The 24,484-nt window shown below is 38.7% G+C and overlaps 1 protein-coding gene across 6 annotated transcripts in view; it reads right to left on the reverse strand.

The window, feature by feature from the left end:
* Positions 1-24,484, reverse strand: part of CNKSR2 (connector enhancer of kinase suppressor of Ras 2) — a 209,885-nt gene that overhangs the window by 31,073 nt on the left and 154,328 nt on the right. For all 6 annotated transcript variants that reach the window (XM_072328345.1, XM_072328334.1, XM_072328325.1 and 3 more), the window contains 5 exons: positions 24,200-24,273; positions 21,659-21,730; positions 15,820-15,887; positions 10,532-10,632; positions 9,178-9,724 (listed from right to left, as the gene is read on the reverse strand). In XM_072328345.1, the coding sequence (XP_072184446.1) occupies positions 9,178-9,724; positions 10,532-10,632; positions 15,820-15,887; positions 21,659-21,730; positions 24,200-24,273 (862 nt within the window). The remainder of the gene's footprint in view (positions 1-9,177; positions 9,725-10,531; positions 10,633-15,819; positions 15,888-21,658; positions 21,731-24,199; positions 24,274-24,484) is intronic.

Below are 24,484 nucleotides of genomic sequence, written 5' to 3' on the forward strand. Positions count from 1 at the left end.
GAGGGATGAAATCCCCTTGTTAAGTTTCATATAACAATATGGTAAACGATATGCTAACAGGCACAAAACTTGGCAAGCACCAGGTTAGTTTGCAAGGCATTTACTTTCTCTAGTCAGGCTGTTATTTTTACAAGCTGTCATGTTTGTTTGTTGATTAGTTTTAGCTCAATTAGATATTTTAAATCACCTGAGGTGTTTATCCACTTGAGCTACTTAGTGTGGATTTGTGAGAAGCACAGGAATATGAGGCTTCATTAAGGTATGAAAAATAGCAGTCAAGCAGAAAAGCTTATCTAGCACACTGCACAACACAAAGTGAAATGTGAAGTACCATACAGCTGGAAAGTGCAGTGTCTAATACACGCAGTTTGGAGCAATCTTCCTGGTGTCAGCCAGGTGCACTACATCCGGATTGAGCCCTGCCCATAGAGTCTGTGGAGTCTCCTTCTCTGGAGATATTCAAAACCTGCCTGAGCATTTTCCTGTGTTACCTGCTGTAGGGAACCTGCTTCAGCAGGGGGCTGGGCTGGGTGTTCTCCAGAGGTCCCTTCCAGCACCTATGATTCTGTGGTTTGGATGGTGCCTTTCCAGATGAGGTAGGGCAGCTGGGAAAATCAGTTATATTCAGCAAGAATGGCCAGAAGCCTACCAAACAGTAAGTGGGTGAAAAGTGAGATCAGTCTTCACAACAACTTTCAGCTTAAATAACAGCTGCTGTGATGGAGCAGTTTTGTTTTCCATGCAATAGTGACAGGAAAAAGCTATGGTTAAATTGCAAAGGGAACAATTTAATCTCTATTAAGAGAAGAAATAAATTCCTTTTCAATACAGAAAAGAGGAAAAGTGCTATCTGAAGGGGATGAAAAAGACCCACTGCTTGAGGATGCTTGAGGGTGCCCCCAGTGGCGCAGTGGTTTAAGCTGCTGCCTGCGGCACTGGAGGGCCCGGGTTCGAATCCCCCCCCTGTGGCGCAGGGGTAGAAGTGCCACTTCGCTACACAGGGGGCTCGAAACCTGGGAGTTGGACTCGATGATCTCTAAGGTCCCTTCCAACTCGCACGATACTATGATACTATGATGGATGCAGTAGGCATAATGGCTCCAGATCTAGAGTAGAGATAACCCCTCAAAATCACTTCCAGCTCACTGGCTCTGAAGCTTGCACAGAATACTTAACAGTTCCACTGGAGCCTTCAGAGGGACCAAGATTTTAGCCTATGTATGCTACTTTCTTGTGGTGGAAAGGGCTAGGAAACAAGTCTTGAGTAGAGATTAAGATGCTAAAACACAAGCATTTATTGCAGTTTTAGCTGTCTAACAAGGACAGCCAAGGAAGCTGCATAAGGTTAGCAAACAGGACACGACATCTTTAGATGTCACCCTCTGCAGCAGCAGCAGCTAGAGGATAAAAGGAGGAGCTTCAGCCAAATACTAGCCTAAGACCCTAAAACTGAAAAAATTACACCGCAACGTTTATTTTGTAGGCTTCCATGATGACCTTCATCTTAATTCCAAGAACCCAAACGACTTTTTTCATAAAAAATTGATTTAAACAAAATTGCTCTGTAACAATTTGCTTATGCCAGTGTCTCTTTTTCAAGATTCTAGCAAGATGCTGACTGCTCACACTGAGAACCCCATCCCTGCATGTTCTAATATCTCATCTTGCTTCCCACAACCTACAGTATTTAAATGAGAAAGCATATTTACACGGCGACACTACAGAAGTTCAGCATGTTAATAGACTCATAAAACTACATCCTTCCTATATTCTCCCAGGCAGTAATGACTCAGGTTCTCCCCTGCATATGTTTAACAGTTGCCTTGAAAGAACCCGAGAGCCACAGCCAGCAGATGGTAACACCTGGAGATGTAATAAATATAATCTGAAAAGGCCGTAGTTCTCCCAGACCTACTGATGGGACTGTCATATGCTTCTGACTTGATTATAGAAAGAGTTTCAGCTTTTTTTTCAGTTTAGAGAAAAGTGTTTTAAGATTATATCTTTCAAAAGAACATTCTCCCTGTGCACAGTCACTGGCTAACTTGTTTCACTGCAGGTTTATGCTTGCTTTGCATCTCAAAACTTCTAGATAGGGCCAATTGTGTCCTGAATTTCTAAGAGAAACCATCACAGTTCAGCAAAAATCCCATTGATAAAACCAGTTTCCTCCCGTTTCCTGCAGTGGTCAAATCTCTGTACATCTCCAAATCTGTTTCCAAAGAGCTTGCAGTAAGATGTATATAAATAGTTAAAATTAGTTTTTCATGTTTGAAATGAATTAAGGTGTTGGCTAAATGGATAGGAATCCTCTCCTCTTGGTGGGAAATGACGTGGTAATTGAAAAAAAAAGAGTCTGTTCTTCATTTTGTACACAGAATAATTTCTAAAAACTTACACAGCCTCGTTTAAAAAATGTATGCTATGTTTTAAGATGTAAGCTCATTTGGAATTGGAGGGAGAAACCTGCAAGCACCAAAAAAAGGTTCATTTTTTTTCTGAGTTACTATTGAATAATCAATCACATATCGTCTAGTATGGCAAGCAGTGGGAACTGGGGTATTTGGACTGTCTTCCTTGCATGGCACATCAAGTGGTCAACCAAGTACAAGTCATCTTTTCTAGCCTCAGACAGGGCAGAGGCAGAGACAGAGCTTCTTTACCTCAGGAAACCAAAAAATTAAAGGCAAACCACAGGCTGACTACAGGACACTTTGAAAGAGAACTGATGCGTAAAATGGGGGAAAAAAGAAAAGCTGGAGTATATTATCATGCACATAGATTCCTTGCTCTTCAACCCAAAATGACAGTGCCTCTGTTAGCATGTTTCTGTTGACAGCTGCCAGCTTGGTAACACAGCTGAGGATTCTTTGATAGAAAAGTACGCTGTAAGAACGGCCACACAAGAAATTCTCATTTATATTTCTTTTGCTTGGAAAAATCCATATATTTCAAGAAAAATCAGATGATCTCTGTTGGCAATGATGCCCAAGGCTATTAATATAAAAGGAAGAGCTGGAAAATAACAATATTTCTGTTTCTGAACTCCACCTCTCCTTTGCATTTTTAGTAGCATGAGCAATGGAAATCAATTAAAATTAAAGAGTGGCAACAGGACATTCGTGGGTAGAATGCATTCACATTTATAAAGTCTAATGGGCATAAAACTAAACTGCTTTTACTTTTGTTGACAGGCCATATCGCTTTCTGAATTACTACCCAATAAATGATTCAATCACAGAATCACAGAATTGTAGGGGTTGGAAGGGACCGCCAGAGATCATCGAGTCCAACCCCCCTGCCAAAGCAGGTTCCCTACACCAGGTCACACAGATAGGTGTCCAGGCGGGTCTTGAATATCTCCAGCGAAGGAGATTCCACAACCCCCCTGGGCAGCCTGTTCCAGTGCTCCATCACCCTCACCGTAAAGAAGTTCTTGCGCACATTCATGTGGAACTTCCTATGCTACAGTTTCTGGCCATTTCCCCTTGTCCTGTCTCCACACACTGCTGAAATATTTGGCTTTCGAACACTGCAGATGGTTTTTTTTTTCCCTTCCTACTGAAACTTAAAATCTGAATGTAGAGTTTTTGTATCTGGTTGTTTTTATTTAAAATACAAAACCATTTGTGTAGTAGAATTTCTTTTGCTCATGAGAACCAAAAAAGCCTTTTTTTTTTTTTTTTTTTTTTCCCTGTTTTTTAATTATTTTAATAAAGTTTACACTTTAAAGAAGCTGGTGAGGGGTCTGGAGCACAGGCCTTATGAGGAGCGGCTGAGGGAACTGGGATTGTTCAGCCTGGAGAAGAGGAGGCTCAGGGGAGACCTTATAGCTCTCTATAACTTCCTGAAGGGAGGTTGTGGTGAGCTGGGGGTTGGCCTTTTCTCTCGTGTAGACAGTGATAGAACTAGAGGGAATGGTTTCAAGCTGCGACAGGGGAGGTTCAGGCTGAACATTAGGAAGTATTTCTTCTCAGAAAGGGTAGTCAGGCATTGGAATGCACTGCCCAGGGAGGTGGTAGAGTCACCAACCATGGGAGTGTTCAAGAAACGTTTGGATGTTGCATTGAGGAATACGGTTTAGCTGGGAAGTATTGGTAATGGTTGGACTAGATGATCTTCTAGGTCTTTTCCAACCTGAAAAATTCTGTGATTCTGTGAAAGAAGATGCATAGGAAACCTAGTCCTGGTACTTGTCTATCCAAGTTGGTTTGTGTATCAGTATACTTTTCAATATAATAAGAAGTATAATACATATGTACATACAACTGAACATGCACAGACAGTGGCTCGAAGATAATTGAGCAGCTCTCATTTAGGGTCAGTTTTTTCCCAGATATATACTTGCTTCTGGAAGCTTACAGAAATTTCTATTCAGATAAACATGGAATTTTAAACTTAACAAAGATAAAAACATTTAGCCTGACATATAGGCTAGATTATCAATGATGCTGTCTCCCCACTGATTAATTTTTGAATATAACAGCTCTTGTGTCCCACTGGATCCTATGATGAATGAAGCACTAAACGTTCTAGATAAAAATAAGAAAAACAGTTTTGCACAGAAGATACAAGCTGCTCCACTGAACATTTTCTGTGTTAACACATAAGCTCTGAAAAGAGGGTTGGATAATAACCCAATGTCAGCAACTGACTTGTCTGCTTTACCACTTTCCTTCCTGCCTGAAACAGCAAACTACTGATGAAAATTTTCCTCTGGAGATATCAACTACCCATACCAATGCCCCACTGGCTAGCCATTTACAGTATGAACTAAGAGACATAAGACTAAAAGTTTTAATACAACTCCATGGCATTTTACCCAGGCTCATTCTGAGTGCCCAGCAGCTCTACCAGCTGGGTGCTGGCATTGGGTGGCTCAGTGGGGCAGAGCATGGGCACACAGATTGGTGCCAGGGGGACGGCTCATGCTGGAATCATGAATGAAAAGCCAGGTGGCAATCACACAGCTTAGAAAAAGCGTCCTTTTTCTTCACTTCATTTCAGTGTCTGAGTACACATGCTGAGCTGCCCAAAAGAACATTGAGAAGAAAACCCAGCAACCCAGCCCTGGCAAATGCTCTGGTTTGTACATGACTGATGGTGAATGTATTAAGTTAGAATAACGTCCTCCTTACTGTCCCAGAGGGTGCCGCACTTTGTGCAATTTGCCAGCCTCAAAAGGAATATTTCTAATGTGAAACATGACCTGTCATCTCTCATAGCCCTGCTTACTTAAGATGCTAGCAGGCATGCACACCTTTACTAACCTGAGAAATTCCAAAGGGGAATATATAGTATCTTAATGGCCTCTCCCTTGCCTATTGGTGCAGATAAAACTAACTAGGTGGGGTCAGATGACAGGGCACCACTAATGGTATCCTGCCTAATGGAAAGGGGCTGTCAGAAAAGCAAGCTGTCCTATTAATTGCAGACACACATCAGCAACAGCTCCAGTGTGTACAATCCAGTCTTTATGCATTACTTATCCTAACTCCCACATTTGCCTGCCAAAGTAAAAAAGATATCCTATCCAAAAGGCAGAGAAGTAAAAGCAAGAAGTGTTACAAGTGTTACTACACAATGTAGTATTTTGGCTGAGAGATCTGGGGCTGTTCAGCCTGGAGAAGAGAAGGCTTCAGAGAGACCCGATAGTGGCCTTTCAGTATCTAAAGGGGGGGCTGTAAGAAGGAAGTGGATGGACTCTTTAGCAGGATCTGTGGTGACAGAACAAGGGCAAGAGGTTTCAAACTAAAATAGAGGAGATTTAGACTGGGTATAAGAAATATTTTTTTTTTACGATAAGTCTCCTACTGATGCTATTGCTCTTCCTGCACTGTTTCAGAGGTAGCACAGAAAGTGAAGGCTTCTCTACAGAGAGGTCAGTGGTTCCACACCAGTTACACACTTTGGAGCGAGCAGTTGCTTCTACTCAGTACTGAACACTGAGATGTTCCTGTTCCTTCACTACAGACCAAAGAAGCCTAAGAAATGAAAGAGATTCCAGCAACAGTATTTCCAAATAACAATAATCTGCCAAGAAGACCTTAGGTGCTCTTTAGCATTAAGTCATGAAACATGAAACAAACACAGAGAGTGAGGACCTGGGGCCTGGGGAAGGGGTGGCAATGATGTGATGCACAGCTCTTTCATTCTTCTCACTGCAGCTAGCAGAAAGCAAAATGGAAGGGCACACATCCTTCACAACCGCACCATGGAAATGCAGTGCAGAGGGCCAGGCCTCTCACATGCTTTTTTGTGTGCAGCTGCTTCACAGCATCACAGCACGAGGGCACGTATGGTGCTGTTTGCCACTTTCACAGCCTTGGGAACAACCACATAGACAAACACAAATACCCCACAGAAGAATCCTCTTAAATTACAAAGCAAGAGACCTTACAGGACAGCATGTGTACCAAACAACTAAATGACTGAGACAAAAGTCAGTTAGGGAAATAGAATAACCAAAGATTAGCCTTGAAGCATTAATGTGATATAATGAGACAAAAAGAAGCAACTGAACAACACACAAAAGTTAGGTCCCAATGGATAAGCACAGGAAAGGACAACACATTTTTAGTTTACAATGATATATCCAGGTATTACAGCAGGGCTGGTACGCAGCACTATTTGCAGTGTCAGGACATTCTTGCAGTATTTATTTCGCGCACATAGCATTGATTAGCAGAGAGCAGATTCTCAGCTGCTGCACATCAGTATAGGTTTTGTAGAGAGTCAACAGAACCATGCAAATTATAGCAGCCAAAGACAGCATCTGACAGAAAGCACGGAGCTCCTAATGTGTGTGGTGGCTGTTTGAAAACATCTTTGGGATAGAAGTTAGAAAACACAGGACCACATTTCACTACTTGGTTGAAACTCGGGAGGCTTTAAAAGTGGGAAAGGAATAAAAGAAGCTGAGAAAACAAAGTTTTGGCAATGACATTTGACTCATACAGCAGCAAGCACAAAGGCGCTGTATTCCTTGTCCCACACAAACAGCAAGAGGAATGGTTAAGCTCTGAAACGCAGACACGTATACACAGGAACACATACAGTCATCCAAGAGTTTAGAGCTATGTCAAGATCACAAACGTGCAAGGCAAATAAATACATTTTAAAGGTTTGTTTGATACCACATCAGGAAGCCAGAAAGAGAGGCTAAAACCTCTCCCAATAGGGAGGATTCCCCTCCCCACCAGCTGCAAGTTCTTGTGCTCCCAGACCAGCAGAGGTGTCAGGCCAATCCTGTCAGCACGCTCAACAGTCACAAGCAAATCTTGTTCCTCTCAGCCCAGAAATTGAGATTTTGCACCACAGAGCACCATTTGCATGCAATCCCTCCTGCCTTTTTTACTGGTAACCATGCTGGAAAAAGCCAGTGTTGCAAACAGAACAGAGTAGCCATAGCAACAAGCAATTTGGCACCTAAACTTTTCAACAGACTAAACAGAATTTTCTCTCTGTTTTTACAATTTCATGGTCAGTAACTCACCATGCACACTTTACTTGTCTAGCTGGTCATTAATGTCTCAGAACCAATCTCCCATTAATGCTTCAACCATGAAAACCTTCTCACTTAAAGAAAAATAAAAGTATGTGTACACAGTGAAACTGCTTGCCAATTAATTTTTTTTTTTTCTCCCTTTTTGGAAATTTTTAGAGAAATGTGGAGAAGAGCCCAAGTTCTGGCCTGCTAATCCAAACACAAGTCCTTTATTAGTATTGCACACTATAAAACCTGTTACACTCGGGACTCTAAAGGATTCAAAATTGATGTCTAAAACACTTGACATCTTAAGCTCTGCAACAGGATCCTTGAACAATGTCCAGCAGAACAGGCACTGCTGGGAAGTCTCCTTGCTCTTTTCCAGTCCCAGTGCCTGCAAGAAATATTTATATATATATATATGTATATATATATAAAATCTTCTTACTGCTACCAGTAAAAACCCATCTGAAAATCAAAACTGAAAGCTAAAAATAGGACAACACTTTCTAGCCATCTGATGAAGTCTAGAATCTACTGACCAAAAATGGAAAATGGAAAACTGCTGATTTCTCCCATGTAGACTAAATAATGAACTTTAATGCTCAAAAAGGTGCTAACTTGAATGAATTAACTTAGGCAGGCAGGTAGTTATCCAGAGCTCTCACTACCCTTTCCTATCTCTTTACCATTTTTATCCTTCCTTACAGTGAAAAATCTGAAGGAATGAGATCACCACACCTCTGAGAGCTTCAGAGGTCATCCTTGCCACTTTCCTTGCCATTGCAGAAACTTCATCACAGCACAACCCCAGAGCACATGAATGCAGGCTTTGCTGACAGACCCGACAACTTGGGTGCAAACTGAACTTTGCTAGCAACGCACGCTGAGAAGCTCCATAAATGACAGTGAAGACAGAGCATGAAACAGACACAGAAATGTGTTTACGGGTTCAGGAGGAGCAGGGACCTTCATTCTGTTTAATTGGAATATTTCTGACAAGTAGCACAAATATCTATGGAGTTAACATGCCATGTAAGAGGCAGTTACTCAGTATTAGGATGCTTTGTTTTTAAACCCCACTGGTTACGTAGATATTTTATTTTAATTTTTGTTCTGAAATATTTGTTTTCTGAACTTCTGTAATTAAAAATGACAAGGTGAGGAATTGGGGAACGTACACTGTTTTTCAAATTCCTGCGGGTTCTGGGCTGTCCTATAACCTGTTCCCCTGGACACCACAGACTCACAGCCTGACTCTGCAAAACCAGGGTTTACTGAGTGCTTTTTACAACCTGGAGAGAGGCTGGCTGGAAAACTGGACTCGGCATGTCCTGCCTGACACATACGTGTGTCAGTGGGGGAGAATACTGGGCAAGTGGGAAGAAAGCACAGAAGCAACATCCATTTATGACAGAGAAACACTAGTAGGGCACAGCTGCTGACCAGCCAATGGGGAAGCATCTGGGGCTCATGACAGATCATGCAGCACTCTGTCAGACTGTTAAGCCTCATACATATGGTTGATTAAATAGGTACAAAACAAAGTAAACCTGGTAAAATATGGGAGATGGGGGAAGTTTTTTTTTTTTTTTTTTTTTTTTTTTTTTAAATAGTTAAAGGGAAAAACAACCACTACATAACACAAACAGGGCTGCTGAAAAGCCACAGAAATATCCCATACTTACTTTTATCTTCCTGGTTTTCTTCTGCTGCTTTGACTTCCTCCTCTTCCTCCTCCTCTTCCTCTTCCACCTCCTTTTGCTGCACTTCCTCGTGGTGATCGGTGGCTCCCACCGAAAGGCTCTGGCAGCAGTGGTTGAAGCCGCTGTCCCGTGGCAGCGTGAAGCTGCGGGGCTTGCCTCCATTCCCGTTCAGCACTTGCATCCGCTCCCCTTCCACAAGTGGGAAGGGGCCGTAGTGATCTTGCAGGTGGCATTTCTGGGTGGGCAAAGTGGACTGCCGACGGTGCTCAGGGGACACCACGGCCGTCTCAGAGAACACCGAGTCCTCCAGCGGCAGCGTCTGCAAGTAGTGAAGTCCTGAGCTCGTCAGTGGCGTCTCAATGAGGTCCTGCCAGGAGCGCCGCTGGCTCGCTGTCTTGCGCACTGGTGAGTCGGTGACACTCCCCGCCGCCTCTGGGCGGAACTCCTCATGTGATGACTGCGACTGGGAGGTCTCTGTGGAAGAGAGGCGGCTGTGCTTTGGCTCCACGTAGGGACTGGTGCAACTCATCTGCAATGGAGCAAACTTCAGATCAGTGGAGACTGCGGCTTACCCCTAACGGCAATCACATACTGTTTGTTGTTACCGATGGCCCCCATTTTGGTAATGACCTTGCACACACACTGATACACACTCCTATAGAATGTCTCTTAATCAGTAGAAGAGGGTCACTCAATTATTTTTCAGAAAACTTTGTAGAATATGGCTTCGTGGAAGACACAGGAGATATGGAATACCTTCCCTATGAGGATAGTCTGAGAGATACTGTTCAGTGTGGAGAAGAGAAGGCTCCAGGGAGGCCTTTCAGTATCTCTCTTTTATAGATAAACCTACTTTTTAACAAGCAACAGAATTGCTGTTGGCCATACAAAACAACATTTTTAGGTTGGCATTTCTCTGGAAAATCAAATGTAGTTTGTTACTGTAATGCTTCTCAGCACCACTGTAGTATCTTAGAGAAGAAACTCTGTTACCTGGGTATTGCATCTTGTCAAAGAAGATGATAAGAGAGATGTGAGCAATTACATGGATGAGCAGGGGTCTATCATGATTAAGAAGAGAAAGAATTCTGTAACTTAATTCATGTCTGTACAATGAGTAGGATTATACATGTGTTTTCTACACACCAGTGGAAATGGCAAGGATGGTTCTGGAAAACTAGCAATGCATTATACTAAAGAAACAGCTTAAGCCCAGTACTGACTTAAAAAATATACTGGAGTGCAATGTTTGCAAGCACGTGGTTCTGATCAGAAGAGTTGGTGAAAGTGACACTTTGTGCAGCCATTCCTGATTAGGCAGTTGCAAGTGACTTACCGAAGGAGGACGTGGGTATGTATCATATGGGGGTGGTGGGCTGTCTTGTTTGGGTGTTGATGGAGTGTCAGCCTCCTCCTTATCACTCTCACTCCAGTAATCTACAAGTTACATACACATCAGGTCAAAAGCTACCAACATGTTTTGATAAGTTTCTATATCAGAAAACTTGTTTTCACAAATACAACTAGAAATTCCTTTGTAGATATTACTGAGAGTTAAATATTACTGTTGACTCTATGTGCTAGCTGCTGTCATTTGGAAATGTTTTAAAATAAGGAGTGAAAAATTCAAAACATGACTGGGTGTATTAAGTCTAATTTCCCATCACAGAGAAATTAACCAACAACCTGCAAAAGTCCCACTGATATAACTCTTGTACACACCTTATAAATACATGCATACAGAATACACCTGGTGCAATAAGATTTTCAAAGATTTGCTAAATCATCAAAATAATTATGATTGTACATATATTGGCTGGAAATTACTGAGAGTATTTTTTGAGCGGAAAAGAAGGAAGTAATTTTCAAAAGACTTATTGACTGCAAATAACATTAACAAATTTAATCAATATCAACTAGCAAATCAAGCAAGTAGAGGTTATTGCTTGCATGAATAATCAATGTTATTTTTCTTGTCATTTTCCACACTACGAGTTACCCAAGGTTTTCAATTAAATTTCTGATAAAAAGAAAGAAGATGCATTTACCATAAGGCAGAAAAACTTCATGTTATATCTTCACTATAAAATAGCTGCTATCCTATTACCCAACCAAGAACCTAAAGGTGGTTTGCTAAGGAAGAATGTGACAATTATATTTAAGAATAGAATTCTAAAAGATGGATGAAAGAAAGTACAAAGGACACATAGATTTTGAGCTAAATCTAATGGGATATGAGATTTCATTTTCTAATGATATCAAGTCTTAGCCAAGTCTATTTCATAGCGAACGCTAGAGTAGATGACCTTTAACAGTCTCTTCCAACTCAAATGATTCTATGATTCCATGATATTTTTGGTAGCTTACTGAAGGAGAAAAACACATGTAAGTTTGTACAGCATGATAATTCCTATTTATTCTGTGGCAATTACTTTTGAAGCAGAATAGGATCTAATTAAATAGACAACAGATCTTAATATTCCATAGAAAAGAAAACTAGCTGCTGATTCAGATCCAGATGGATAGCTTTTATGTTTCTATACATCTTAAGACTGATGCTAACATTTGTGTTGTCACTTTGTTTCTGGCTGTATTACCCTCTAGTATTTGGGTAAGCCACTATACCACAGGACAAGTTTAGTTTATACTGTTCAGTTAGTTTCCACTCTGCGTGTTCAAGGAACTGTGTAATTCACTGTACCTAATCTTATTCAAGATTTAAAGTAAAAAATAAAATAAAATAAAATAAATAAAATAAAATAAAATAAAATAAAAATAATTATATTAAGATGAAAGCATTGTGAAAAAGTTGTCTCTAAGATTCATTATCTTTTCAGACTATGGTACTCAAGGAGTGTTCAGCCATATTGATTTATTCTTTAGAAGCAGTTACATCTCTTTTGTGACTCTGGGTTTTTTGAATTGCCTCATGCAAGCTTATAGCTGAGAGGTTTTCTTCAAATAGTGTAAGAAATAAATAGTACAAATAATTTTTATCATGACAATGAAATAAAGAGAAAAAAAAAAAAAAAAAACAAACAAACAAAAAAAAAAACAACCAAAAACCTAATTCCAAATGTTCCTGCCTGCAGACATCTCCTAATAATTCATCATTAGCTGAGAAAAAGACTACACCGGAGCAAATGGTGAAGTCATTTTCTGTTTTCTTGTATCCAGCAACTCAGAAAACCTCAGAGTATTGGCATACAAGTATGGTTGTTCCCATTATAGCAAAGCTTAGTGGAGCTACTTCTTGTGTGAGGCCTGTCAGAACTCTCACTCATTGTGATTTCTGCAGCTTTGGAGCTTGTCTATTTATTTTGGAAGTGCAATCTAGCATTCTCAGTGCAGGTTTCATTTTTGGCTAAAAGTACAAAAAAGTTCTTCTAGTCTAAACCATAAAATATTGTATGATCGTGCTTTTGGGCACCTTACCTCAAATAGGAAATCATGTTGGCAACTTACTGTATTTGCCTAGAAAAAAAATCTGCAGTTATAGGGGCCGATTTTCAGGTGAAACGAATGAAATTAACCTCCATCAGTTTTTAAAAATGTTCTGGTTTTGGCAAGTGAGACATTGCAGTCTACCTAAAATGTGTGTCATGGCATCAAATGGTTGCCATATTTCTCTTTGCACACTTTGTCCAATTTAGCAACAGACATGTTCAAAGCATTAGCCATATCTTCAAAGCTTTCTGAATAAGCAAGAGTCTGTATGTCTTATAAGTAAGACAAAATTGACCTGCCATTTTCTAGTTAAAACGTTTCTATTTAGATAAGCAAGCCCTTTTGTTTCTCTAACTTTCTAAGACTGGAGAGCATGTAACTTCTCCATCCAAGAAAGTCCCTTGCCATATTGCTAGCGTTCATTGTATTTAATATGGAAAGCTGATGGTATTTTTATAAAACTGTTCTGTACAGAATGTGACATTTTCTCCAGCAATACACCCACAGTTTTGTGATTCGTGCATCTGTACAGCACTTGAAATATATTTATACACTTTAGATTCAGAACTGTTCAACTCTTAATTGAAACAAGTTTGACAACTACTGTTGAATTGTTTCAGAAGCATTCTAAAGCTTTCCTGCAAGGGGCTGAACTGATAAAAGACCTTTTGTGAAATTAAATATGTAGATGACAATTGGAACAGTCACTTAATATAGAAAAATCCAGCTTCACAGTTTCTATAATTTCAAAAATGCTTGAAGTGATAGAGAGGCTTTACATTGTTAACTTGATGCCTCCGCTAATTAGGGGCACAGCTCAGCTGTTTAACAGCCCTTGTTCTGGGAGCCAAGGATAAGCACCAGAGGCATAAAAGCTTCACGCTGCAGCGAAAGGGGAATGCGATGCTGATTCCCTCCATAAACACAAATATGGAGAATAAAGCAGATATAGCATTCTCTACCTCCATACGATGAATCAATTTGAGTAAATGGCATTAGTGTGGAAATAAAGAGCTCCCTCAGTGCCTGGGATATAATTTCAGTGGTAAGTGGAGTCTCACTGATGATCTTCAGCAGGGAGCCATTTTAATAATAGGCAACACGAGGCTATTCAGATACATGTGATCTCATGTCTAAGAACAGGATCATCTGCTATTATTCAGCAATTGTTTGGTAGGAAAAAAAAAATCTTCACAACCATCTGGATCTGTAAAGGTGCACTATTTCTGCAGTTGTGCACTTGGGCAGTGTTAGAATAACCATTCTTACACTCTTTCCTTTTTCATCCCACGTGCTATTGTAATACTATTGCCAGCCTCCTTTCTATAAAAGCTTTGGTTTGCCTTTGGAAGCTAACATGGAGGATTTCCCTGAATACTCCAAAATTCAGAGTTTGTTTGTGGCCTCTTCAAGCAGCAATGGATGGTATGCAGGTTCTTCCAAAATGGTTATTGCTATGTGGCATGGGAAATACAGGTTCCAAGCAGATTTTGGTTTGGTGAGGCACTGAGAAAATGACTAGAGCAGCAGTGATTGCAGCATGTCTCCTGGGCTATGTGAATGCAGAGGACCTGGTACAATGAGTGATGTGGTGTGCACAGACAATAACAGGCCACACCAGGAGATGGGCAGCACTCCCACACTAAGCAGCTGCATTTGCTGGAAGGTATAATTAGAAACAAGACAGCAGCAGGTACAACCTAGTTATCTGAGGGAAAGGCAGAACACCCACAAAACTTCCCTCCCACACTGCTACCATCAAAATACATCTCAATACTGTAAGCCACTGTTCTCCAAGAGCAGGCTGATCCCTCTAGGGTGCTCTGTAGTAAGACAGTCAGGGTATGAATTAAGGCACATACCATTTCCTGATGCCTGTTCATCTTCTGCCATTACAGAATATCTTACTCTGTTGATGTTTTCACCTGCCTGCTAAAGTCATCCTTGCTTCTCAATGGAGAATGAAGTCTTTTGCATGTCTCCCAGGAGGGAGACATAGCTAATGTCAGAAGGACATGGCTAAGGCTGCTGTTACGTAGGCTGGCATAGATCCAGGTTTCTGGGTGGTGAGGGGAACACCACATGCCTAATTGTGAAGCCTAGAGACTATCTTTTGAATACAAACTTTCCCTGAAAAACAACTAGAAATTGAGTTTTTGTAAAGAAAATGCTGCATTAAATTAAATTGCTGCTGCAGCACTAGATACAGGCTTTTCAGAACAAAAGTTAGAGCTTCACTGATGAAGGCTGAGAAGCCATAGAATTAGAATGTGGTATTCTGACTTTGGAGGCAGCAGGTAGACAGGCACCCAGATAAGTTCTAGTTCATTCAGAACGCTGTCATTGTCTGTTGCTTGCAGCCAGATACACATGTAAAAAAAGTAAGGACTGAGATGCCAAATGCTTTCCAGACCAGCCTATTGGATAGAAATACTTCTGTGAATCTTTGCCTCTGGCAATTTGAGAAAATAACCTGCCCAATGCAATGGATCCTGTTGGCCAACAGGATTTCTACTGCAGCAAAGTAAAACAAACGGACTCACTGTTTTATATATGCTATTTTTATAAAGCTATGAAATACTAGACAAAAAAATATATAAAATGATGTAAGCCTACAACTCCAAATGAAGAGCTTCACTGAAAAGGCAACAGGGCTCTAGCATGCACCTCAATATAGTAAAATCAGAAGTAATCACCAAAATTTTTAATGGCTTTAAAATTAAGTCTTTAAGGGAAATCCAATTTTGTCAGCAGGCTTTAGAGGGATGTTTTTGTTCCAGAGACCAATTTCACACATTCCTACTCCTGCACATTCAAATACCAAATGGTAATGATTTCAATTTTTTTTTTTTTTTCAGTCTACAGATTCTTAAGTTTGTTCTGTTGGGGAACACATACCTAGGTACCACATACCTGAGAATACTGGCAGAAAATATTCTGCTTTTATCTACTTCTGCAGCTTTCATAGAAATAGTACAAGGGTACTTTGATCAGAATCTGAAGAAGCTAATAAAAACCCCCAAGAGAAAAAATTATCTATCACAACAACAGTGAAACTCATTTCAGAATTGCTCTCAGATGATGAGAATGAGGCCTGATACACAGCAGGGAAAAAAAAAAGAGCAGATGAACTTGTTACAAGAGCTGACAGAAGAAACCAAAATAATAACACATTACCTTGCTCTTGTTTGATCCTCTCCCTTTCTGCGTAGCCAGCAGCAAGCATGTTAATTCTGTTTAGCCATCTGAAATAATATTAAAAGAGCAGTGATACTGATCCAGAATGTTAATTTATGGTGCACTTGTACAAAAAACAAAAGCATGAGCATCTGAAGGAGATTCAGAATAATGTTGGTTTTTTGGTTTTTTTTTGTTTGTTTGTTTGTTTTGTTTTTTTTTTTCAGATTAAACATCTGTTTTCTTTGATACTTTTACTGAGGTAGCCTCCAAAGATCTATAATTTTGCTCTTCAAAAAACTGTTTTTTACAGCGTAGATCTTGCTTCAAATGGAAAACCATGTATGATGTCAAATATCTGTAAATACAGGATTTGGAGATGGCCAAAGAGCTATTAAGTCTGCTGCTCACAGATATGCCATCATGTCAATACTCCCGCTGTTCTGATTTCTTAAGAATAAACACCACTTTTCAGAGATTAAGCAATACTTTAAGGCTGAATAGGCAACGCAGCAGAGGAACAGAGCAGAAACCCGCTGTCAAAAGAACAGGCTCCATCCTAAACAGACAGTGAAGTTTAATTATACCATTATGTGTTTTGGGGCTTACCCACAGTGCCAAGCACAAAGAGAAGGAGGCATACCAGAATTCACTTTTGTGTTTGTGTCAGAGAAGCAGAGGGAGAAACGGCAGTTGCCTCAATGCAATTCACATTAAGGCTTTCACCTCAACTTAGACTTGAAAAAAGACTTCTATGAGCTGCACAAATTTATAACAAACTGCTGCAGTTCTCTTCTAGGAGAGCAGTCATTGCGAGGTGTATATTCAGCTGCCTGTACCAATGCTTTGCTTCAGCCTGCCCTCTTCCCCCATGTGACTCTCAGTGTATTCATCATCTGAACACTTCCACTAAATTAGTTCCTCCATCGATGAGGTTTTAAACACACAAGACAACCTCCTATGATTGTCCATTCCACATTAAACCTGGAATTGCATACTCCAACCATCCCACAGTCAGGATGATAGACCTTTGCCAAGCTAGCGAGCAGCTTGCAATTTTACTGCTAGTGTTGGCAGAGAGATAACTGAAGTCAGTTTTGTGTCTTCTTCAGAAATGTGTTTCATAAAACTGTGTCTTAGGGGTGTTACTTGCACACTGCACATGTGGAAACACCATGTATTATTTTCTCAGCAAGAGAGATCTTTCTGAGACCTTTTTAACCACTTCCGCATCCCGACCTTTGAGAAACTTTGGTTCAGGGTAAGTAGGCATAAGATCATAAAATACAGTTGCCCCCCTTGGAATAAATTTCTCCAACTGTCCCTCCCAAAACAGTGACCAGCAAAAAGTGATATATTATCTGTAAATTACATTAAAAGTACAGAAGTCATTATACACTGGGAAGGATGCTAGAGATCTGCTCCTGAAGTGATTACAGCACACTTCATATTACCTTACAATCAATATTTCTGTCAGAATGATAGAGAAACTGAAGATGAGACAAAATTTTAGTTGCATTTGTTAGAAAGTGCCAAGCATTTATAAAAGTCACAGGCACATGGAAGCAGAGACCCAACAAATGGTGCTGTAGACAATTATTGCACATCTTCATAGTATAAAAAGTGATCCTTTTCCAAAACTGTCCTCATTTGAGAAGGCTTTCTTTGGGGAACACAAAGCTCAAAGCTTACCACCACCCAAGGCAGCCAACATGAAACAACCACCTACTGAACCTCTTGGAATAGACCTGCTGACCACAACATAATAGGCAAGATAACTATGGGAATTATCCAGTTGGGAAATTTCATTTCATCTGAAACATAAGATAGAATTTTGTGTGCATGATATTGAGTGAGGCAATCAACTAAATTAACGAAGAGTTAATTGACAATCAGTTGATAATTCCATAAAAATGTTATTTCTGAGAAGTATAATCTAATGATAACACAGGAGCTGTATACCAGTCTAAAAGGGAGACAGCTGACTGACTTCACATTTAATCATTTTCTGTTGTTCATGATTTGCGTCATCTGCAATGCCTGTGGCAAGTGACAAGGTTGTGATATGGTTGTAAAGATTTAATAACAGTGGCTTTTGAGTGGTCTGCTAGTTCAGAGCTGAAGAGAATGGCATTGACTTCTGCAGATTTTCTAATATATGGCCGCTAAAGATTCATTAGATACAGTTAGAATGTGTACAGTTAGAAAATCATTATTTTGATTAAACATGTCTAGTTTGCTTCTAGGTAGAATCATATGAGAAATCTATCACATTGGGCTTATATCACATATATCACAGGAATTTGTCAAGATCTCTGGAAGAACAAAAGAAGAGTAAAACATACCTGCTTTACACAACATAGGGTACAAAAGTATCAAGTGTACAGTTATACAAGAACTCCTTAATATAAATATTAAAACATACAATAAAAAACTCCTTGAAAGTAATTTGCAAAACCCTTGGTCAAGGGAAGACTTTAAACTCCCTTCCCTACATTGTGCTCTGTATTAATAACCACTGTAGTTTTCTCAAGGGCAAGAAGCCAAAAAAATATTCCCTCCTTACTGCAAGTACAGCTTCAGCTTTCTTGTGAGAAGTTTGTTATTGTTAGCTATGACAATAAAAGTTAAAATAGTTACAGTAAGTAACATTGGTACTTGCAGCAATCATCTAGGTTTTCTTTTTTCTTTTCCTTTTTAAATCTTTTTAAGAATAGGACATGTACATTTCTCCTCAGTATTTAATTAAAACAATTTCATGACTCACACTAGAACTAGATAAAAATATTTCTATAGATCTGTAACTTTTGTAAGGAAAAACGCACTGTACTGGCATTCTCAGAGAACAGTAGGAAACAATTTATTATCTCAAACTCCAGGTACATGCAATGCTTATAGTCAAATTTAATTTAGTGTGTCCAATTCTCCTTAATGATAAAGTTCAAGGATTAGGATGAACTAGCTATATGGCAGTATGGGCACCATACAGTGTCTAGAAGCAATCAACTGCATTTTAACCAGAATGAAGACATCTGTAGGTGATGCTGGAAAAAATTTAGAGGTCACCTTCATACACCGCGAAACATTCTCATGTGATAATACTACAAGGTGACTAGTCGTCTTTGGTCTTGATCATCTAGTTACATTGAGGAAGAAATTTCTTACCAATTTCAATACCCTGCCCTCCAACAAAAAGACAAAGAATACAGTTTGGTTACCATAGGTTCAAGGAAATTCTCATCAACCATTCCACATGAAGTTACTGACTGTATTTCCCTGCCTAGCTGAAAACTTAAAGAGGCAGGCATAGTTACCTTGGAAAATCAAATTAAATTTATGTACAGTGTCATTAGGAAGAGACATATGGAATGCCTTCTATAGTAGAATATTTTCTTGGAATAAAAATAATTTCCAAGGAAGGAATTTTAGTGTATATACACTTACACGAGAAAAACTGTGCTTTGCATCAGTAAAGAGTATTCTATCCTTCTTTCACCCAAACTCTGCGTGGGTATCATAGTATCATCATAGTATCATAGTATTGTGCGAGTTGGAAGGGACCTTAGAGATCATCGAGTCCAACTCCCGGGATTCGAGCCCTCTGTGTAGCAGAGCGGCACTTCTACCCCCTGCTCCACAGCGGGGGATTCGAACCCGGGCCCCCTGGTGTTGCAGACGGGAATTCTACCGCTGCGCCACCGGGGCACACACCGGGTAGAAAGAACACATTTCCTGGTACAGCCATGCAAAGGGAAAGGACTTCACAAAAATAAAGTTCAGTGATCACAGCTCCCCAAGTTTCTTATAAACATAGCAATGAGGATTAAAAGTAGTAAAAAAAAAAATAAAAAAATTGAATAGTGATACATAATTAAAACGTATCCCAGAAACTGAAAAATAACAGAAATTGCTCAAAATAGTCTTGTTTTACCTTGTAATATACCAATTCTGTATTTGACTCTGGCTAGATTAGAATATGCTTTTAGTTAGGAAGCAATGTATTTCATTGCCTCTGCATTTGAAAGACCTTTTCCTAATGCATTTTTTCAGTCCATTGAGTTAATTTGTGTACTGAGTTTATGAAGGCGAACCACTCTTTATTACATACAAGTCAAAGAAGATTAAAAAAATATGATGAAACAGTGATGTCAATTCAGACATAAGAATTCCAAGTAATTCCATAGAGCTTGATGGGCTTACTTGAAATTTACATGTGTGTAACATGGAACAAAATTTAGTCTAGCTGATTCTAAATAAGATAGTAAGCACCACTAATAAGAAAGAATAAAATATAGCTCATGCTGGGAAGTTGAAAACCTACTAGCTCTTAAGTTATAACTGTGCAATATGTTTTTAATGTACTGATGCACTTGTCCTGCTGCTTTCTGATTATTGAAGAGCTATACACATTCTTATTTTCAGAAACAAGTCACCTTGTCACACAGACTGAGGACCTACTGACAGAAGTGATTTATCTGCTGCTGTAGTTCAGAATATGCTGAATAGATTACGTCATTATTCTGTTTGCTGTGCAGCAAGCCACACTTTGAGTGACTGGCTTGACAGAGTTATCTAGTACAGGCAAGTTTAAAATTTTACAAACAAAAAGGTTTAAAGTTTTCTAACTGGGGAGAGATTTTTGAAGTGAGTTTTAGTCATGCATGAACTTTTGAAAACATTAACAGGCAGCTACTTCTAAATAAAAGCAAGCACAGTACTGGCATCTTTTTTTTCAGTCATATATTATCAGTAAAGAACTGGCCGTACACTGAAGCTGCTTGGCCAGGTAGCTGAATCCAGAACAGCAGAAAAGATTAAACTGTGATCTACTAATGAGTTTTATGGATTGGGATTTATCACATTTTTGTCTAGTTTCAAATGCATCTCAGCTAGGATGCCTATAAACATTATCTAATACAGAACAATTATCAGGCTGCAACCATTGACCTTTTTTGTGCCCTATCATATGATGAAAACTCCATATTATGAGTTAATTTCAGTGTATGTTGTGAAAATAAATGAAATGAATTCTCAGATATTTGAATAGACATGAAATCTATGTTTTTAATTTGCCATTTAAATGAAGTAATAGAAAATGTGTTTATTTTGTGCTGAAGTCTCCGTCATTCTGAAAAAACAGACCTAAAATACTTACAGGTAAGCTCAACATGCAAAGAAGCAAGACTTAAATCCTTTCTTTTTTAATTTTTTTTTTTTTTTTTTTTTTTTTTTTAAGTTGAGATTTTCCATGCTAACTTCAATAAAACTAAAATCTCACTTCAACGTTTAAGTTACATTCATGTTGGTAAAGGCAGTCTGCACAACTGCTTTGCTATCTCTAGATCCTATTTCCTGAACACCAAAAATCAGTGGCTGCTTTAAGTCCTTCTCCAACTTCTTTCTCCCCCAAATGCCGGAGAATAGAAGCATCCTCAGAGCAAGCATCATGCATCTGTGAAGATAGGCTGTGGTGCCAAGTTGGAGATATTCCACCTTTGCAGATGTTACACAGCTAAGAACAGCTTTACAGAAACAAAGAATTCTTCAATTGTGCTTTTGAGTTCTTCTGAAAACTGCAAAGTTTTTTGCTTCTTTTTAGAGAGACAAAACCTTGTTTGCAAAAATCCTCAAATCTTTCTTTCAAAAAAGATACTTCTTGCATGAACTGAATGTTTAGCATATGCAGACACTCAGAAATAATGCCACTCTGCACATATTTTTTTTAACTACAACCTTCTTTGCTACACAATTTATTATCACATTCTAATTTGTTATCACTGGCTTCAAGGAAATGCCTTGTGTAATGAATGGTTCCTTGAATTTTGCTTCACTTCCTTACCTGTTCATATCATCTAGATGTTCAGCAGCAAAATAAAAACTTTTGATCTTAGGATGGCAGGCTTTGAATGCGCTGTAGAGGAAAAACATAATTATACAAATGTAATGGTACAACTTTTTTTTTTTTCTTTTTCTTTTTTTTTTCCAATGTAAAGTAGTGTGGTCACAAAGCAATGAGATGAGTCCAGATTTCCTGAGCTGTCAGAAGCCCCCACACATGACACAAAAATACAACATCCTTGAGTCCTGTGTGTCCCTCTCAACTCAGGATATTCTATAACTCTATGATATTAGCGTTTACGATAATGGCAGACTTCACTGACTGAAATCTTCTGCGACTACACCTTCTTTCATGTGTATAAATAGAGACTGTACACTTACAGTGATGGTTTTATGCATTTTGCAATTTCACTGATATATGCTGAAAGAGTCCATTTTTACCTCAACTAAAAATTGACCGAAGAATTTCCTCAACAGAACTGAAAATCTCACGGTCCTGGTAATTTATGACATCCCAATGACCTTGATGTTTACCTTTAGCTCTGATGACCGAGTTTCAAACAGAAAAATGTGATGTGATTTACTTTTGAAAAGCCCTTATAAATCAACAATGTGTTCTTGAGGTCATTCTAAGCAATGGGCAATTACATCTCATCTCTTCTTTCCACCACGGTAATCAACATGACTAGGCTGAGTGAATTACTTGAAAGAATTTTGTAACTATGTTGCATAAAGATTTATGGTGAAGGTCTTAAAGATCTAGAAAATGTATCTGACAGTAATTAATAATTCACAACACAGAAGAATCATTTTTGAGAATGGCCTGAAGGTCTTTCCAAAATAAGAAAAAAAAAAAAAAAAAAAAAAAAAAAAAAAAAAAAAAAAGCATAATACTCCTCAAGAAAATAAGAAATACTCTAAGCATGATATATGAAAAACATCAGTAACGTTTTTTCTGAGAGACAATGGATTTTACATACATACATACATATATATTTATATATATACATATATAACAACTCTCTCTAATCTTTCGTTTTTTAGAAAAATGGTAATGATGCTCTTGCTGTGTATCATGCTTGCAGATTGTAATGTGTTTGTATGTAAATATATACACACATGTGTACTTATATATACATATATATGTATATATAAATATATATATTTTTTGAGAAACTAGACAGATGAAATTGAAGTCCAGGAAAGGTACTGCTATTGAAAGTAGTGTGCAAAAATGAGACAAACAGCACTCCTACATATTAGAGCACAACACAATGTTATGCAAGTGAAAGCAGATGTACAGTGACGTCTGCTCGATTTAAGAAGACATCATCAAGTTACTGAGACCCAAAACCTGACTTCCTAAAATTGTTACAGGATCTGCCATCTGGCTTCTTATTTTTTTTTTTTTTTTACTTTATCTGTCATCCAAGCAAGGAAATTTAACAGCCACATTTTACATTCTGCTATCCATCAGGTACCAAATCAAGTAAAAAACAATTTAAGCAGGATGCATTTCTGAGAAATAGGTTGACTTCATGTTGCTGCCCCAACAAAACATACAAATAAAACACTTTAGTGTTGCAGTCCAAGGACAAAGGACACAGTAAGACCACATTGATATTTCAATGCAATTGTTATATTTGGTTCTATGAGATCATAATGAAGAGTAGCAATCACCCTGAAGAGCTATGTAGACCAACTTGTACAAAATCAGTGTCTTCTTAATTGAATAAGATACACTGTTTTGCTTTTGAAGTGGCTTTTCTACATTTTTTCAGTAATTCCACAGTTGATAAACTTCAGTCAAACAATGATAAAAAGCCAACAAACAATGGTAGAAGCCAAGCTAAAAAGTTTACAACGATAATGACTCTAAGAACACCTCTGTGAGTACTCACTCCTCATATCAGTTAATATATAGTTATTTGCATCTAAATGAAAAATGGGTTCTGGCAATGGTGCAAATTTGGATACCAGCAAACGGATAAGTGAGTAGGAAAGTTTAAAGCTTTAGGTCATACTGTAGATCAAGCCATTCTGCCATTCCCTTGTTTTAGTCTGCCTCAGAACCAATATAATATGCCAGCAGAGTTTGAGATCATGCTAACTAATCTGCAGTTGCATTAAAGATAGATTTTTGGCCAGGTTTCAAACAATAAAAATAACAACCTTCCCTTCAGAAAAGGAGAGGAGAGCAGAAAACTAGGAAAATAATAATAATGAGACAGAAGCAAGTAAATAGCCTTGTTACTCTTAACTCAAATGAAAGTTAAAAAAATACCACCACCACCATGACTAAAATTCACAGAGAAATGAAAAACCAGCACAAAGATCACCATTCTTCTTTAGGAAAGATGACACACAGAAACCACACTGAATTTAGCTGTTCTGTATGAACTCATTCTGAGATATAACTAAATGATCACTGTAACAAAGTCCATTAAGTCGCTGCTTCAAAGAACATTCTCCTTTGTTTCACTTTTTTTATGGTATTGTACAGCTCCTATTGTATCACTGCAGTATTTTTGATCATACTTACTATTTCTTTCGACATTCACTGGCTCTGTCAATTTTAAATTCAGGTAGACTGATGAATCCTTCTGCTTTTTCATCCTGTAAAGATAGTTCTAAATAGTACTGTTGTAAAGGTGTCAGAAAAAAAAAATAAAAATCCACATTAAAAAAAAAAAAAAAAAGACATTTGCATTTGCCTGCTTCTTATATAAGCAATACCAATGTACGCTCTGCTCTGGCAAAGCTCCTGCAGAAGTCACTGGGACTTTTGCCAAAGTTGTAAGATCCCTTGGTGTAAAATATCATTTTA

Source organism: Excalfactoria chinensis, chromosome 1, assembly GCF_039878825.1.
Source record: "Excalfactoria chinensis isolate bCotChi1 chromosome 1, bCotChi1.hap2, whole genome shotgun sequence".
Taxonomy (NCBI): Eukaryota; Metazoa; Chordata; class Aves; order Galliformes; family Phasianidae; genus Excalfactoria; species Excalfactoria chinensis.